At 46.4% G+C, this 16,911-nt stretch overlaps 1 protein-coding gene across 8 annotated transcripts in view; it reads right to left on the bottom strand.

The window, feature by feature from the left end:
- Positions 1–16,911, bottom strand: part of LOC118400926 (inactive ubiquitin carboxyl-terminal hydrolase 54-like) — a 120,615-nt gene that overhangs the window by 6,583 nt on the left and 97,121 nt on the right. For 6 of the 8 annotated variants that reach the window (XM_052477298.1, XM_052477299.1, XM_052477292.1 and 3 more), the window contains 8 exons: positions 15,092–15,268; positions 14,067–14,661; positions 13,790–13,923; positions 12,043–12,204; positions 11,306–11,425; positions 6,450–6,651; positions 4,614–5,587; positions 4,353–4,472 (listed from right to left, as the gene is read on the bottom strand). In XM_052477298.1, coding sequence (XP_052333258.1) covers positions 4,353–4,472; positions 4,614–5,587; positions 6,450–6,651; positions 11,306–11,425; positions 12,043–12,204; positions 13,790–13,923; positions 14,067–14,661; positions 15,092–15,268 — 2,484 coding nt within the window. Of the gene's footprint in view, positions 1–4,352; positions 4,473–4,613; positions 5,588–6,449; positions 6,652–11,305; positions 11,426–12,042; positions 12,205–13,789; positions 13,924–14,066; positions 14,662–15,091; positions 15,269–16,911 lie in introns of those variants that run through there. The other 2 variants (XM_052477307.1, XM_052477311.1) reach the window with 2 other exon arrangements.

The following is a 16,911-nucleotide window of genomic DNA, read 5'->3' as shown; positions in this document are numbered from 1 at the left end:
GTAGCAGGATAAACCCCGAGGACAAACCATTCAGATTTTATTTTTGAGGTCACTCTCTTTTCAATGACTTTTCATTGGGAATCCAGATTTCTAAGGGACTTGCTTGCAGTTGCTACCGCTTCCACTGGATGTCACCAATCTTTAGAAATTGGTTTAGGTTTTTCCTTTGCGTAATGAAGAAGTAGCCCTGTTCAAAACGAGGGTCACTTCATGTGTACTGTTTGATAGAGGCGCATGACCAGAAAGCTAGCGTCAGTTTGTTTTCTTCCTGTATTGAACACAGATCATCCAGTCTTCAATTTTATCGATTATTTACTTTAAAAAATACCTAAAGTTGTATTACAAAAGTAGTTTGAAATGTTTTGGCAAAGTTTACAGGTATCTTTTGAGATATTTTGTAGTCATGTTGCGCAAGTTGGAAACAGTGTTTTTCTGGATCAAAAGCACCAAATAAATGGACATTGTGGATATATATGGACAGAATTAATCGAACAAAAGGACTATTTGTCTGCGTTTTGTGTCGCGCCTGCAGGGTTGAAATATGTTCTCTTTTGTTTACGGAGGTGCTATCCTCAGATAATAGCATTGTTTGCTTTCGCTGAAAAGCCTTTTTGAAATCTGACATGTTGGCTGGATTCACAATATGTGTAGCTTTAATTTGGTATCTTACATGTGTGATTTCATGAAAGTTAGATTTTTATAGGAATTTATTTGAATTTGGCGCGCTGCATTTTCTCTGGCTTCTGGCTAAGTGGGACGCTACTGTCCCACATATCCCAGAGAGGTTAATTCTCCGTAATACATCATTTCCCCATTAATTAATACATTGCTGTGCCCCTGGTCTGAGAGGATGGAAGTTCAATATGTAGAATGCTAACGTTAACTAGCTAACGTTGCCCATGAATGGAAGTTAGGCTAGCGAGCAAGTATTTTAGCCTAAGCAGAGGTGATTTGATGATGTTGAAATGTTGAAGTTGAAATAGTGCTGGTTGAGGCAGACCATTATTTGTTGGTGATCCTGTCACTGTTAACATGCCCAATTGTGACCACAATGTACCGAAATCATGAATTTCTCCAAATGCATACCGAGAATCAGTGTAACCTACAAGCCAGTGGGACAGTGGGCCAGCCTTCACTATTCCTCTGTCATCACACACAGCGTACCCCATTACTCTCTTCCCTTCTGTGGTCATGTAACTAGAGCCATCTGTATACAATACTTTTCCCGATTCCAATGCTGTCTCTTGCAAATCAGGCCTAGGTTTTGGAGTAATCTGATCTGGGTTACATGTGTGCGATTCACCCTCCCCAGGCAACGGCAGTAACGACGCAGGATTCAAAGCACCAATCTTATGAAATTATAGATTTTCCCCAGTTAACGTTAACTCCCATTTTGTCCATCTGTGGTTCTAAATAAATAGTTGTTGCAAAATAAATACTGTTTTTGCTTTGTCATTATGGGGTATTGTGTGAAGATTGATGAGGGGAAAAAATTATTTAATCAATTTTAGAATAATGCTGGAACGTAACAAAATGTGGAAAAAGTCAAGGGGTCTGAATACTTTCCGAAGGCACTGTACACTATTTATGATGGGGCGGCAGTGTAGCCTAGTGGTTAGAGCGTTGGACTAGTAACCGGAAGGTTGCGAGTTCAAACCCCCGAGCTGACAAGGTACAAATCTGTCGTTCTGCCCCTGAACAGGCAGTTAACCCACTGTTCCCAGGCCGTCATTGAAAATAAGAATATGTTCTTAACTGACTTGCCTGGTTAAATAAAGGTAAAATTAAAAAATAAAAATAAAATATCAACATCATCATCCCGGACACCCTAGACCCACTCCAATTCGTATACCGCCCCAACAGATCCACAGATGACACAATCTCAATCACACTCCACACTGCCCCTTCCCACCTGGACGAAAGGAACACCTATGTGAGAATGCTGTTCATTGACTACAGCTCAGCGTTCAACACCATAGTGCCCATTAAGTTCATCACTAAGCTAAGGACCCTTGGACTAAACACCTCTCTCTGCAATTGAATCCTGGAATTCCTTACGGGCCGCCCACAGGTGGTTAGGGTAGGCAACAACACATCTGCCATGCTGATCCTCAACACGGGGGCTCCTCAAGGGTGCGTGCTTATTCCCCGCCTTTACTCCCTGTTCACCCACGGCTGCTTGGCCAAGCACGACTCCATAAAGTTTGCTGACGACACAACGGTGGTAGGCCTGATCACCGACAACGATGAGACAGCCTATTGGGAGGAGGTCAGAGACCTGGCAGTGCCAGGACAATAACCTATCCCTCAACATGAGCAAGACAAAGGAGATGATTGTGGACTACAGGAAAAGGCCAAATCATGGCCCCATTCATATCGATGTGGCTGTAGTGGAGTGGGTCGAGAGTTTCAAGTTCCTTGGTATTTTTTAAATATTTATTTATTTATTACCTTTATTTAACTAGGCAAGTCAGTTAAGAACAAATTCTTATTTTCAATGACGGTCTAGGAACAGTGGGTTAACTGCCTGTTCAGGGGCAGAATGACAGAGTTGTACCTTGTCAGCTTGGGGATTTGCAACCTTTCGGTTACTAGTCCAATGCTCTAACCACACCGCGTACAGCCCAGTAAATCACTATGGCCAAGCTTCCTGCCATTCAGGACCTATATACTAGTCTCAGAGGAAGGACCCCAAAATTGTCAAAGACTCCAGTCATAGACTGTTTTCTCTGCTACCATGCGGCAAGCGGTACCAAAGCACCAAATCTAGGTCCAAAAGGCTCCTCAACAGCTTCTACCCCCAAGCCATAAGACTGCTGAACAATTAATCAAATTGCCACCCACACTATTTACATTGACCCCATCCCCAGTGTTTTTACATCGCTGCTACTAGCTGTTTATTATCTATGCATAGTCCCTTTACCTCTACCTACATGTACAAATTACCTCGACTAACCTGTACCCCCGCACACTGACTCGGTATCGGTAACCCCTGTATATAGCCTCGTTATTGTTATTTTATTGTGTAACATTTTATTATATTTTTTACTTATGTTTATTTTGTAAATATTTTCTTAACTCTATTTCTTGAACTGCATTGTTGGTTAAGGGCTTGTAAGTAAGCATTTTACGGTAATTCCTGTTGTATTCGGCACATGTGACAAATAAAATATGATTTGATAAAAGTCACTTAGTCGGGCCTCGCCAGTGGCGTAGTTGTCTAAGCCACTGCATCGCAGCGCTAGCTGTGCCACTAGAGATTCTGGGTTTGAGGCTCTGTCGCAGCTAGTCGTGACCTGGAGACCCATGGGGCGGCCCAGCGTCATCCGGGTTTGGCCAGCAGGGATGTCCTTGTCCATTCACGCACTAGCGACTCCTGTGGTGGGCCCGGGTGCAGTGCACGTTGTGCAGTGCAGACTGCAACTACCAATTGGACACCACGAAATTGGAGAGAAAGAGGTAAAAAAAAAATATATATATATAAATATATTTTTTAAAGTCACCAGTTTCCCCATTAGCCAGTAATCTCACAATGGCCATCAGCACAGCTGTCTGCGAAAAGGGATTGTCCTGCGTGTCAAGTATCACAACCGACTGGAGTTCCTCACTGGCGACAACTCAGCTCAGCCGCATCATCACAATTGATGGACCAGACCTTGATGAATTCAATGCAGAGCAAGTTGTTCTGAGGTGGTGGGGGTCTGGGTCTGCCAGCTAGATGCCCAGGGTTCACTGCTTGGGGAGGAAGACAGAACTAGCCAACAGAAGAGGCTCTGGAGAGAGAGCTTGAGGAGTTTGAGACGAATGGGGGGAGGAAAGTAAGCATGGGGGGGGCTATCAAATTCACACAATAACATGCTTTTCCACGAAAATATTCCTTTTAACAAAATGTTATTACAGTGTCTTTTTGTCAGTTATCACAGGGCATCATGTTGAGTCCGGGTCATCCTCTGACAAAACAAGACTGCAGTCTGACCTCCATTCAATGATAATCAGAGCCCAGCATCCAATCAAAACAGTTATGAATATGCATTTTTGTTATGCTGCATCACCACACCAATACAATATGGGCCAGTGGTTACAATGTTGGAGTCAGTAACCTTGAAAAGCCACTGACCCGGTGTGCCACTGGCAAATTTACCTGAATGTCAAGCCCTGCAAAAAAAACATGCATGTACAGACACAGGGACTGACGCAAACACACGCCAGTCCGACCACACACGTCACTCAGATACAACCTTCACACATCAGCACCAAATCACCAAGCAGCCTCAACACACACAGCCCTGAAACTCACAATCAGCCAGCCACATGTAGGACAATGAACACACACACACCCTGTGGATGCCAACCTTGTTGTGTTGTGTGGGGCTGCTGGTGTAGCCTGGCGTTCTGTAAGCATATCTCTAACTCGGCTGTGGGAGTCTTGGAGCGGCCAGGTGCATACAGCCCAGACAACAGCTTTCGAGCCGCTGCAGATACAACACAGAGACACAGTATTAGTCATGGACAGCTCTCACCCACTTACATTTTTATCCCTCATCATATCGAGCTTGTTTTTATTTTTATTTTTACAGTTGTACCATACATCACTGGTCAGTGAGTATACTTACGTTGCTTGTTGGCAGTGGGCTGAGGGCTAACTGCGCTTGGGGCCCGGGGCAGGCTGGTGGCCTGAAGGCTCGCCTGGTACAGAGAGTCTAGCTCCGACAGCTCCTCACAGGGTGACCCAACCACCGCCTGGGAGTTGTAGTAGCGGGTCACATTCTCTGCCCAGCGCTCCACTGGCATGGCGGCACCTGGGCTGTAGTTCCCAGACGCTGGGGAAGGGGTCCACCCTGGTCTGATGGGGGTGGAAGGTGGGCAGTGGGAGTCTGTAGGAGGGGCGTAGAAGGGGGAGTCGAAGGCGGCCGGCTGGTCCAGGCTCCAGTCGGACCAGTTACGGGTGGGAGGGGGAGGAGGAGGGCCAAGCCTTGAGGTGTTGGAGGAGATGGGGACAGGGGAGCTGTGGTTCTGATGGGCTGGAGGAGGCTGAGAGGGGCCCAGGGCTGGCCGTCTGGAATAGGCATCCTCCATGTTGGTGTCGCTCCTTTCCTCTGAGGTGTGGCTGACTGGAGAGGGTGTCCTGGAGTGCGGGCGTGGGGTGGGCAGAGTCTGGGTTGGGGGGTTACTGTTCCACTGTGAGGGTGCAGCTGGCTGGTGGTTGGGCAGGGCTGGAGTCTGGTCATGGCCTCCCTCAGTAAAGCTCTCGTCCCGGCCATTCACACACAGGGCAGGCAGGGACACGGTAGCGTGCATGTGGAGGGGTCTCACATGAGTACAAGAGTTATCTAGCACGCCTGACATCTCCAGTCCTTCCCGGCGCCCCCACGCCTCCGCCATGAACCCCCCCGTGGGTGACCCTGTGTGAGGGCTCGGGGGCATAGCGACAGGGGGGTGGCTCAGGGGCTCAGGGAGCGAGTTTGTGCTGGATGGGAGGGGCTTAACGTAGAGAGGAGAAGGGGTGTTTCTGGTGGCTTCCGGGATTGCTTGTGGTTGGTCCTCCTGGGCGTCTGTCAACAGTATTTGGATTGGGACAGGCTGTTCACTAGGAAGGAGGAGGAAAGAGGCTCATGTTATGGGCTGGTTAGTGATTGATGGCGAGGCATCTCTCCCATGTCTTTGCTCTGAAACAGAGGAGGATTTTGTATTGTTTACAATACATTACTAAATAATACTTTTTATACTATACACATGTTCTAGGTCTAAAATGTTAGTTGGTGTGTGTGTGTGCGCATGTCAGTGTGCCCATGGGAGTCCGTGTGTGCGAGTATGTGAGTTGACTGTGCATGCGTGCGAGTTAGTGTGTGTGTGTGTGTGTGTGTGTGTGTGTGATGTTCCTGTAACAGATGGACATTTTCGAGCTTTGGCACAGGTGAGCCACGGGGGTGGCTCAGAACCGGACCCCTGGAAGAGGCACTCGTGTCTGTGGACCCCCTAGGACCAGGACTCACAGCAACCTCCACAATAACTAAAGAGTAAACACCCGCACACACACAACTCTCCAAACAACACAGCAGCACGAGCTACACTGAATAAGAGACGGCATTAGCAAATATTTGAAAACCTTAAAACACAAGGGTAAAATTGTGTGTTTGGAAAAAATGATGCTGTATTAATGGTTAGATGTAGGAATCAGATTAGCACACATAGACCTACTGTAAAGAATCTAGGTTAAAGAAAACAAAACAGCATTTCTCCCTTTGTCTGTATGCACATTGAACACATACTTACAAATCAATGGTGTCTTTCCTAAACTACCTGCAAAGCATGTTGCATGTTAAAGAATAAACCAGGACTGTGTGATCCCTTGTTCCACTCCTTCCAGAGTCACATGATGAGCTCAGCCACAGGTGAGGTCAGGTGGGGGATGGGAGTCACAGGACACAGACAGGAGACAGTGCTGGTACCTGGGTGGGCCCTGGGGAGAGGGACAGGGCTGATCCTGATTCTCTGTCTGCTCCTGATCCTGTTGCTGGGGTCTGTCTTCCTGCTGCTGCATGCGCTGCTGCAGGCCCCGCGCTCTCCTCATGCACTTTTGCAGCCGGGCCTCAGCCACTGTCCTGCTATGGGTGTTAGCGCCACCCTCATGCATGGGAAGCCTGAGTTTAGCTACAGGGCGAAAAAAAGGGAAGGAAAGCAGAAAAGAAAAAAATATAGAAAAATGCAGAAAATAAAGAGCTGCGTTATGGGGATGCATGCAAAAACTCTTGGCACAAAATCAAATCATAGGATTAGACTGTTGAAATAATGACGTGGGTTTTGGGGTGGGGGAGGACACAAACAGGCACCACGCTTGGTGAGTAAAATGGATGTGTGTGTGTTGTAAATTAAAATGGACACAGGCTGATGATACACACGGGGGAAATTAAGATCCACAGTGACTCCTTACAAAATATTCTGTTCATTCGGCAAATGGTTAAATCATATAGAATAACGTTAAATTAATCAAATCAAAGTGAACTGTGTTAAAGGCAAAACAATTCAATTGATAGTTTTAAGCTGAGCACTTCCCGAGGCGCAATATATCCAAGAAGACTGAGAATAAAATAATGGCTGTTCCTCGGTATTTCGACTCATATCACGGCGGCTGAACTGAGAAATATAGCGGCTATTTTTAAAACACTTTGTCTTGGTTAGCGGGCGAAATATCTTTAGTTCAGACGTTTTTAGTAATCGACTTGACTTGCTGTAGATCTTAAAGGGAGAAATGGAGGAATGGGCTTTGTGAGATGAGGGGGTAGTGGGGTGCCAGACAAGGGTAATTGTGTGTGTGTGTGTGTGTGTGTGTGCGTGTGTGTGTGTGTGTGTGTGTGTGTGTGTATTCCTCAGTGGACGAGTCAGGAGATTCAAACACACATTCAAGACGCTCACGACAGAGACAGTGAAACTGTGAAAGTCACATCGAAACACAGAGACATTAGGAAACGAGGACAAACACAGACAGAGAGACCACACTAACAACAGACTCACTGCCGTGTTGACATAACAGACCCAGGCCACATTTTCCTAAATGAGCCCTGGGAAGACTTGGTTGTCATAGAGCTGGGTTCCCCACCCTGACCCCTCCCACTCTGTGCTACCAGGCAGGATAATAACCACGGTGATGGGTAAACATCCCTTGTTTCATTATCATCAGACAGGGATGGTTGGTAGGCAGAGGGCTGCTGACCTTATCAGCCGCCCCAAACTTGTGTTTAGACAGACTAAATTGTCTCTTCCCCTAGTCATTACTCATTCAAGACTGCTCCTGCTCATGTTTGCGGGGGGGGTATTTTAGGTTCAGGACTCTAGTTGTAAGTCTGACTGGACAGAAAGCACAAATGTCAAGATATTTGAATAAAACAGAAGCTATAGTTGCGGGCACTAAAAGGGTTTTTCTAGGAGACGATAGAGCACCGTGTTGCACGCGCATTGCAGCCAATACCATAAAGTGGCACTCCAGTCTCATTTTCACCTCATTTACTTAACAAATGGCACATCTCAACAGGTGGTCCAGGTAGGTTATGACATATAGCACAAGTGGTGGGGCGGGCCTTCCCTCTTTTGTTCTCTATGGCTCCTCAAGCAAAGGGCGAGGCCGGTGAAATCACAACTTCCCATCAGACCAACTCCTTGAATGCCCTACTCCTTGAATGCCCTACTCCTTGAATGCCCTACTCCTTGAATGCCCTACTCCTTGAATGCCCTACTCCTTGAATGCCCTACTCCTTGAACTTTGCAGTCGTGTCTACCCTTTAGAGCACATATGTCAGAGTCAAGGCCCGCGGGCCACATCCGGCCCGCGAGAAGGTTTTTTACGGCCCCTGGGATGATCTTGATTTATTATTAGAACCGGCCCGCAGAACGCAGCAAGCCGGCAGCCCGCAGATCTTTTACACGCACCAATACTACATTTCCCACAATGCAACGGTGACGCACCGAGCAGTAGGCTGCTTCATTTCAATATTTATTGGCACAGCAGTTGTCAGCATCACAGTAAAATTAACTTTCAGATACCCATCAAAAATGGCAAAACGGAAGGTGGACACTGAGAACCGGGGTTTCAAACAAGGTGGGAGTCGGAGTATTTGTTCACGGAGGTAGCTGGAAAACCTGTGTGTCTTCTGTGTGGAGAAAGTGTGGCGGTACTGAAAGAGTATAATCTGAGACGACATTATGAAACGAAACACGCGGACAAAAACAAGAATATGGACATGGAACAAAGGCTACAAAAGGCAGAGGAATTAAAACGAGGCCTCAAATCTCGACAGGCTCTGTTCAAAAAAGCCAAATCACAAGGCCAGGCTGCTGTCAAGGCCAGTTTTATTTTGGCAGAAGAGATTGCTAAATCAGCCCGGCCATTTACGGAGGGGATTTCATCAAAAACTGCATGATTAAAGTTTGTGACGAAGTTTGCCCAGAAAAAGGCAACTCTTTTTAAATGTGAGTCTGAGCAGAAACACCATTGCCGAGAGAGTAGACCAGTTGTCCATCAATCTAAAAGAGCAGCTTGTGAAAAAGGGAAAAGATTTCATTGCATATTCCTTGGCTGTGGATGAGAGCACCGACATTTCTGACATTGCCCAGTTGTCAATTTTCATCCGCGGAGTGGACTCCAGCCTAAGCGTGACAGAGGAGTTTTTGGCTTTACGTCCTATGCATGGCACAACTACGGGGCATGATTTGTATGAAGAGGTGTCAAGATGTGTAAATGAGATGGAGCTGCCTTGGGAAAAACTCGTGGGTTTGACAACCGACGGAGCACCTGCGATGTGTGGACACAGGAGCGGACTGGTGGCGAAGATACGGGAAAAGATGCAAGAGGAAAACGCGACAGGTGAGCTGACAGCTTATCATTGTATCATACACCAGGAAGCGTTGTGCGGTAAAGCCTTGAAAATGGAGCATGTAATGAGCATCATCACGCGCACAGTTAACTTTATCAGAGCCAAAGGTTTGAATCACCGCCAGTTCAAGGCATTTCTGACGGAGTTAGAAACGGAGCATGGTGATTTGCCTTATCACACAGAGGTGCGATGGCTAAGCCAGGGAAAGGTGCTTCAAAGATGTTTCAAGCTTCGTGAGGAGATTTGTCTGTTCTTGGACAGCAAAGGGAAAGACACAACACAACTCCGAGACGAAATGTTTCTGTGTGAAATGGCTTTTCTGTGTGACATTACGAGTCATCTGAATGCAATGAACTTGCAGCTGCAGGGTCGGGATCGTGTCATCTCTGATATGTACAGTACAGTGAAGGCATTTAAAACCAAACTGACTCTGTGGGAGACGCAGATGCGGAAAGAAAATTTGAGCCACTTTCCCAGCTGCCAGACCATGAAAGAGAAGCTCTCTACCAGTGCGTTCCCGAGCGCACAGTTGGCTGATAAAATAGGTATGCTTGCCGCTGACTTTCGACGCCGATTTGCTGACTTTGAAGCACAAAAAGCAGGTTGGAACTGCTCGGTAACCCATTTGCTGTTGACGTGGAAAGCTCACCACCAAACCTCCAAATGGAGTTGATTGACCTCCAATGCAATGATGCACTGAGGGCAAAATATGCGGCAGTGGGTGCTGCGGAGTTCGCCCGTTTCCTCCCCGACACAATGCCCCAGCTGCGCATCCAGGCTGCTCAAACGTTGTCTATGTTTGGCAGCACATACCTGTGTGAACAACTGTTTTCTTTGATGAACTTGAACAAAACATCACACAGAAGTCGACTTACTGCTGAACACCTCCACTCAATTCTGAGGATTTCCTCAGCTCAGAGCCTTACCCCGAACATTGATGAACTTGTGGAAAAGATGGGACACCACCAAGTATCACCCTCAACCTCAAACAAGTGAACATTACTGTGCAATCACATATTTAGAGTTTTTACTCAGTTCAAGTTTAAAAGTTAAAGTTTAATATTTGTTTTCACTGCATGTTACTTCTCCTTAAACAAAGTGTTGTTTTTGATTAATAGATTTTTGCACTTTATTTTATTGTATTTCAATCCAATTATATTTTAAAAATATTTCAGTTGAGTGGATGATAGAAAATTGCTATTATTGTTTTTTTCTTTGAAGTAAATTTAGCCCACTTTTGCTAAAATAGAAAATATAGGCTACTGATGGTGCCTTGAATACCGGTTTCTTTCATTTAATGTTCATGTTATGGGGATTTTTATATAAAGGAAATTTGTCTTTTGTGTCTGTTGAAAATTAAAGATTACTGACAGAGCCATAAGAAAATATTGCTTTATTTATCTGATCATATTGGAATATATTTGTTAGGTTTTCAGTAGGTTCAATTAGGTTCACTAGACTATATGCGTCATTTAAAAAAATTTCAATGAACATTCGAACAGTCCGGCCCTCGGCTTGTAGCTAAATTTTTTATTTGGCCCTCCGTCCATTTGACTTTGACACCCCTGCTTTAGAGTGTGTACTTTACTGTATTTATACTTGGGATATCGCTTTTCAACAGTAAAAAAAACATTTGTTTAATCGCTGGAGGTCATCTTTAGTCTTTTGGGTATAGATAGTCAGATGACTGGTTCAAACCAAGTGACTCTGTGGCCTGAAAGTGGGTCTTTGTCATTTAGGACCCTCCAGTCCACACCAAAGGTCAAATGACCACACCCTTCTTGCAGCATAGCTGTCTTATGCACAATAGTGGTAAGGACTACAGGTGAAACCAACAGAGACACACATGGACAGACACACAGGTAGGTAGGTGGTGGAATGGTGTCCTAGCTGGTCGGCTGGCAGCAGGCACAGGGAGGCAGGTCAGGGCTACTTACATACAGCTTCATTAACGACAGACAGAGCGGCGGCCACCTCGCCAGCCTGCTCCAGTCGCAGGGACTGGTCTAGCAGTAGCTCAGCGTCCGACACGCAGCGTTCATAGCCCTCCCCTTTGCCTAAGAAACACAGATATGCACACACACCAAAAGCAAAGCTTTTTAAAACAAAAAAGATATTTAAAACAAAAAAGGCACACCGGGGGGTCGAGTTAATGATATGTCTTTGTAACCCTTTGAAGATGGAGGACTTATTGTTCACTTCAGAATCGCAGCAGGATCGCCTGACCTAAATCCATGTACAAGCCCCACTAGTTCAATCCGATTTCTCTCCACTACAAAACGCATTCAACATTCAAACTCGCTTTTGAACCCTTCTACGCTGTGACTGGGCCACTGGCCAGTCACACATTCTAACCATCTGAATGAGGAAACTTCCAATTGTGTGGGTGGGGGAACAATGCTCTTTTTTGTTAGACAACAGCAGTCCCATTAGTCAGCCCACTCAGGGTGCTTTCAACATGGAGCACTCAGACACCTGCTACATAAAGAGACACACACCCAAACCCAGGCGGTGTGGGGCAGGGCTGCCTCCGGAGAACAACTGATACAGCTCCCTGTTCTCTTCTGATTTTCACATGCTGTACTACAGTGGTCACCAACCCTGTTACTCATGGGCTTCAGAGTGGAACTCTTCTCGCTGAGCAACCAAGCTGGGGTTGGGTCTGGGGCCTTACCTTGGTTCTGTAGCTCGTCCAGGTCCATGAACTTGCTGGGTCTGGGGTTGAACCCCAAGGCTGCCTCCTTTTCCTTCTCCTTCCTCCTCTGTAACTCCTGCTCCCTCGCTCGCCTGGCCACCTCCTCCTGCAGCTCGTCCAGTTCGCTGCGGCCTTCTCCCGCTGTGTGACACAAACACACACGTTAATATCGTAGCTTTCTATAATGGTCCCAGTTCAATAGCCTGACAAGACAAGGCAGGGGGAAGAGGTGTGAGGAGTGAGAGTGTGTACACGTCATCACACTTTGAGCACGCAAGAGATACAGAGATGAATTAACATAAACCATCTGCTCAGAGTTCATAATGAATATACAGTGCATTCGGAAAATATTCAGACCCCTTGACATTTTCCACCTTTTGTTACGTTACAGCCTTATTCTAAAATGGATTCAATGTTTTTTTCCCCCCACATCAATCAACACACAATACCCCATAATGACAAAGCAAAAACAGGTTTTTAGAAATGGACAAATTGAATAAAAAAACACAGAAATCTTACATATTACAATTACTCAGTACTTTGTTGAAGCACCTTTGGCAGCGATTACAGCCTCGAGTCTTCTTGGGTACAACGATACAAGCTTGGCACACCTGTATTTGGGGAGTTTCTCTCCTTTAATTTCTGCAGATCCTCTCAAGCTCTGTCAGGTTGGATGGGGAGCGTCTCTGCACAGCTATTGTCAGGTCTCTCCAGAGATATTCGACCGGGTTCAATTCCAGGCTCTAGCTGAGCCACTCAAGGACATTCAGAGACTTGTCCCGAAGCCACTCCGGCGTGGTCTTGGCTGTGTGCTTAGGGTCGTTGTCCTTTTGGAAGATGAACCTTCGCCCCAGTCTGAGGTCCTGAGCGCTCTGGAACAGGTTTTCATCAAAGATCTCTCTGTACTTTACTCTGTTCATCTTTCCCTTGATCCTGACTAGTCTCCCAGTACCTGCAGCTGAAAAAAAATCCCCACAGCATGATGCTTCACTGTAGGGATGGTGCCAGGTTTCCTCCAGATGTGACGCTTGGCATTCAGACCAAAGAGTTCCATCTTGATTTCATCAGACCAGAGAATCTTGTTTCTCATGGTCTGAGTCCTTTAGGTGCCTTTTGGCAAACTCCAAGTGGGCTGTCATGTGCCTTTTACTGAGGAATGGCTTTCGTCTGGCCACTCTACCATAAAGGACTGATTGGTGGAGTACTGCAAGGATGGTTGTTCTTCTGGAAGGTTCTCCCATCTCCACAGAGAAACTCTGGAGCTCTGTCAGAGTTCATGGCTTGGATTTTCCTCTGCAATTGACTGTCAACATATACAGACAGGTGTGTGCCTTTCCAAATCATGTCCAATCAATTGAATTTACCACAGGTGGACTCCAATCAAGATGTAGAAACATCTCAAGGATGATCAATGGAAACAGGATGCACCTGAGCTCAATTTCATAGCAAAAGGTCTGAAAACTTATGTAAATAAGGAATTTCTGTTTTATATTTGTAATAAATGAGCAAACATTTCTAAAAACCTGTTTCGCTTTGTCATTATGAAGTATTGTGTAGATTGATGAGGGAAAAAAATAATTTAATCCATTTTAGAATGAGGCTGTATCAAACGTGGAAAAAGAGAAGTGCGAATGCACTGTATACACCCCAAAACAGACACAACACCTAAAAGACACTTTCCCACACACATTGTGGGATGCTCACTCACACACGGACTCAGACCTACCCAGGCTTATGTGGCTGTTGCCCCTGCATGAAGCCTTGACGTCCTGCAGGAGAGCACTGCTGCTCTTAGACTTGGGCACGGTGCGCCATGATGGACCTGAGCTGGAGCTGGAAGGCTTCTTCAGACCGGTGTCCCTGAGAGAGACAGACAGAGAAGTCAGTCATACAATACACAGTTCATCATGTAGCTGTCCGTATTTGTGAGTCTAGCCTTTTCGGACATGTGAGTTACTATCATCTAGAATCTTTCCTAGCAGTTGGTATATACTCTACTGTACCTATGTGTATTAGCAGCATTGGGTCCCTCGCTGAGAGGCATGTCCAGGCTAACAGGACTGTTACTGTTCCTCTCGCTGCTCTCATAGCCACTCTCCATCCTCTGGATGAGCCTGGGGGGCTGCTGCTCCATGTTATGGCCCCTGGGGGTCGGCAGGGTCCAGGAGGAGGCCATATTACCAAAGGGCCCATGTCCTTGTCCAGTGGCTGACCCTGTGGGGCCCTCGGCTGGGGCCCCACTGTCTTCAGGCAGAGTGGCCCCTAGGGGACTATACCCAGCCTGTCTACGTCTCTCCCTACTGAAGATACTGTCTATATTGAGGGCCTCTCTCCGGGGCCTCCAAGCCGGTCTGTATCGTCCGCCGGAGGAGCTGGACTTGGACTCACTGCTGGTGCTGTCGGCCTCCCAGTCTCTGGCCTTGGTGGTGGCCCCTGACTCTGCCCCTAGACCCCCAAGGGCCCCGGAGCCCAAAGAGGAGGCGGAGAGGGGGCGACTGTGGATGATGTTGCTCATGGTCTCCTTGAAATCTCTCAGTCGACTGGAGGAGGAGGACTTGGGTGCGGTGCGAGGTGCTTGTTGCTCCTTCAGAGTCTCCCCTATAGAAGCCATGGAGACAGGAGGGAAGAGGGAGATGGAGGGAGGGAGCCAGATAGAGAGTGGGAGATAAATACATTAGTGGTGTGATGTCATGTGTTGATGGGGAGGGGTGGAAAAAGCAAAAAAATAATAGGATGAAAGTGCAACGCGAGTGACAACATTGGTGATAATGGCTAACTGGACAGGACAAGAGAAAAATGGTAAGATACAAGATACCCTACTCCTGTACCTGATCTTCTGTAAAACCCAAATACTATGAACTACCTGCGAAAGACTAGAGGCACTGATTCTGATGAGCTCTAAGCTGCTAGATACAGTATAGTCTCCTGAGTCATCATGCTCTTCTGTCATAGGTCACTTGTTCCCTGGCTCTGCCGTGTGATTGGTCCCTAGTCTTTTGGCTCTGCCGTGTGATTGGTTCCTTCGTACCCTCGCTGTGGTAACCTGCCGACGAGGCTTCGTCAGTCTTAGAGCCCCGGCTCTTCTCCTCAAGTCGCCTCGGACGACTAGAGCTCCGCTTCCTGTCACTGGCCCCGCCCTTCCTGTCCACTGTTCCGCCTTTCCTCAGAGAGTGGCACTGCACTGGCCCACTGTCCGTCACTTGGCCTTAGGGAGGAGATTTCTTTTATGACCGTTTACATGGTTACGACATGTGAAAAATGATGACACATAATTCATGATGAACATGATTGGGTAATGGCTGTGGCTTTAACCCTCTGTACAGTACATACAAATCTGTCTAGAGTATGTTTGGGTGAGCAATACATGCTTAAACCTAAGTAGTTGCACGTGTGCATACATGCAAGGTAAAAGCATTAATTAATACACAGTTTAGTCTGTGTATATAAGAGGAGGCTGGTGGGAGGAGCTATAGGAGGACGGGCTCATTGTAATGGCTGGAATGGATTCAATGGAATGTGGTTTCCATGTGTTTGATACCGTTCCAATCTACCACTCCAGTCTTTACAATGAGCCCATTCTCCTACAGCTCCTCCCACCAGCCTCTTTTGGTGCATAGGCTTGGGAGTATACTCTGTGTGTGTGTGTCAGTGTGTGTGTATGTGTGCAAGCATGCGCCTGCGTGCATGTATGTGACTGTGTGTGTCTGTGCATACTTATGTGTTTGAGTGAGCTACAGACCATATTCATGTTTGTTTGTGCATATATATCTACCCTGTCTCTGTGTGCATTATATCTACCCCGTCTGTGTGTGTGCATATATCTACACCGTCTGTGTGTGTGCATATATCCACCCTGTCTGTGTGTGTGCATATATCTACTTCGACTGTGTGTGTGTGTATATATCTACCCTGTCTGTGTGTGTGCATATATATCTACCCTGTCTCTGTGTGCATTATATCTACCCCGTCTGTGTGTGTGCATATATCTACACCGTCTGTGTGTGTGCATATATCCACCCTGTCTGTGTGTGTGCATATATCTACTTCGACTGTGTGTGTGCATATATATTTACGCCGTCTCTGTGTGTGCATATATATCTACCACGACTGTGTGTGTGCATATATATCTAACCTGTCTGTGTGTGTGCATATATATCTACCCTGTCTGTGTGTGTGCATATATATCTACCCTGTCTGTGTGTGTGCATATATATCTACCCTGTCTGTGTGAGTGTGCATTATATCTACCCTGTCTGTGTGTGTGTGCATTATATCTACCCTGTCTGTGTGTGTGTGCATTATATCTACCCTGTCTGTGTGTGTGTGCATATATATCTACCCTGTCTGTGTGTGTGTGCATTATATCTACCCTGTCTGTGTGTGTGCGCATTATATCTACCCTGTCTGTGTGTGTGCATATATATCTACCCTGTCTGTGTGTGTGCATATATATCTACCCTGTCAGTGTGTGTGCATATATATCTACCCTGTCAGTGTGTGTGTGCATATATATCTACCCTGTCTGTGTATGTGCATATATATCTACCCTGTCTGTGTGTGTGTGCATTATATCTACCCTGTCAGTGTGTGTGCATATATATCTACCCTGTCTGTGTGTGTGTGTGTGTGCATTATATCTACCCTGTCTGTATGTGTGCATATATATCTACCCTGTCAGAGTGTGTGCATATATATCTACCCTGTCTGTGTGTGTGCATATATATCTACCCTGTCAGTGTGTGTGCATATATATCTACCCTGTCAGTGTGTGTGTGTGCATTATATCTACCCTCTGTGTGTGTGTGTGCATTATATCTACCCTGTCTGTGTGTGCACATATATCTAGCC

The sequence above is a fragment of the Oncorhynchus keta genome, chromosome 2, assembly GCF_023373465.1.
Source record: "Oncorhynchus keta strain PuntledgeMale-10-30-2019 chromosome 2, Oket_V2, whole genome shotgun sequence".
NCBI lineage: Eukaryota > Metazoa > Chordata > Actinopteri > Salmoniformes > Salmonidae > Oncorhynchus > Oncorhynchus keta.
Note: the sequence above shows the minus strand (reverse complement) of the source record. Positions and strands in the feature narration are given on the sequence as shown.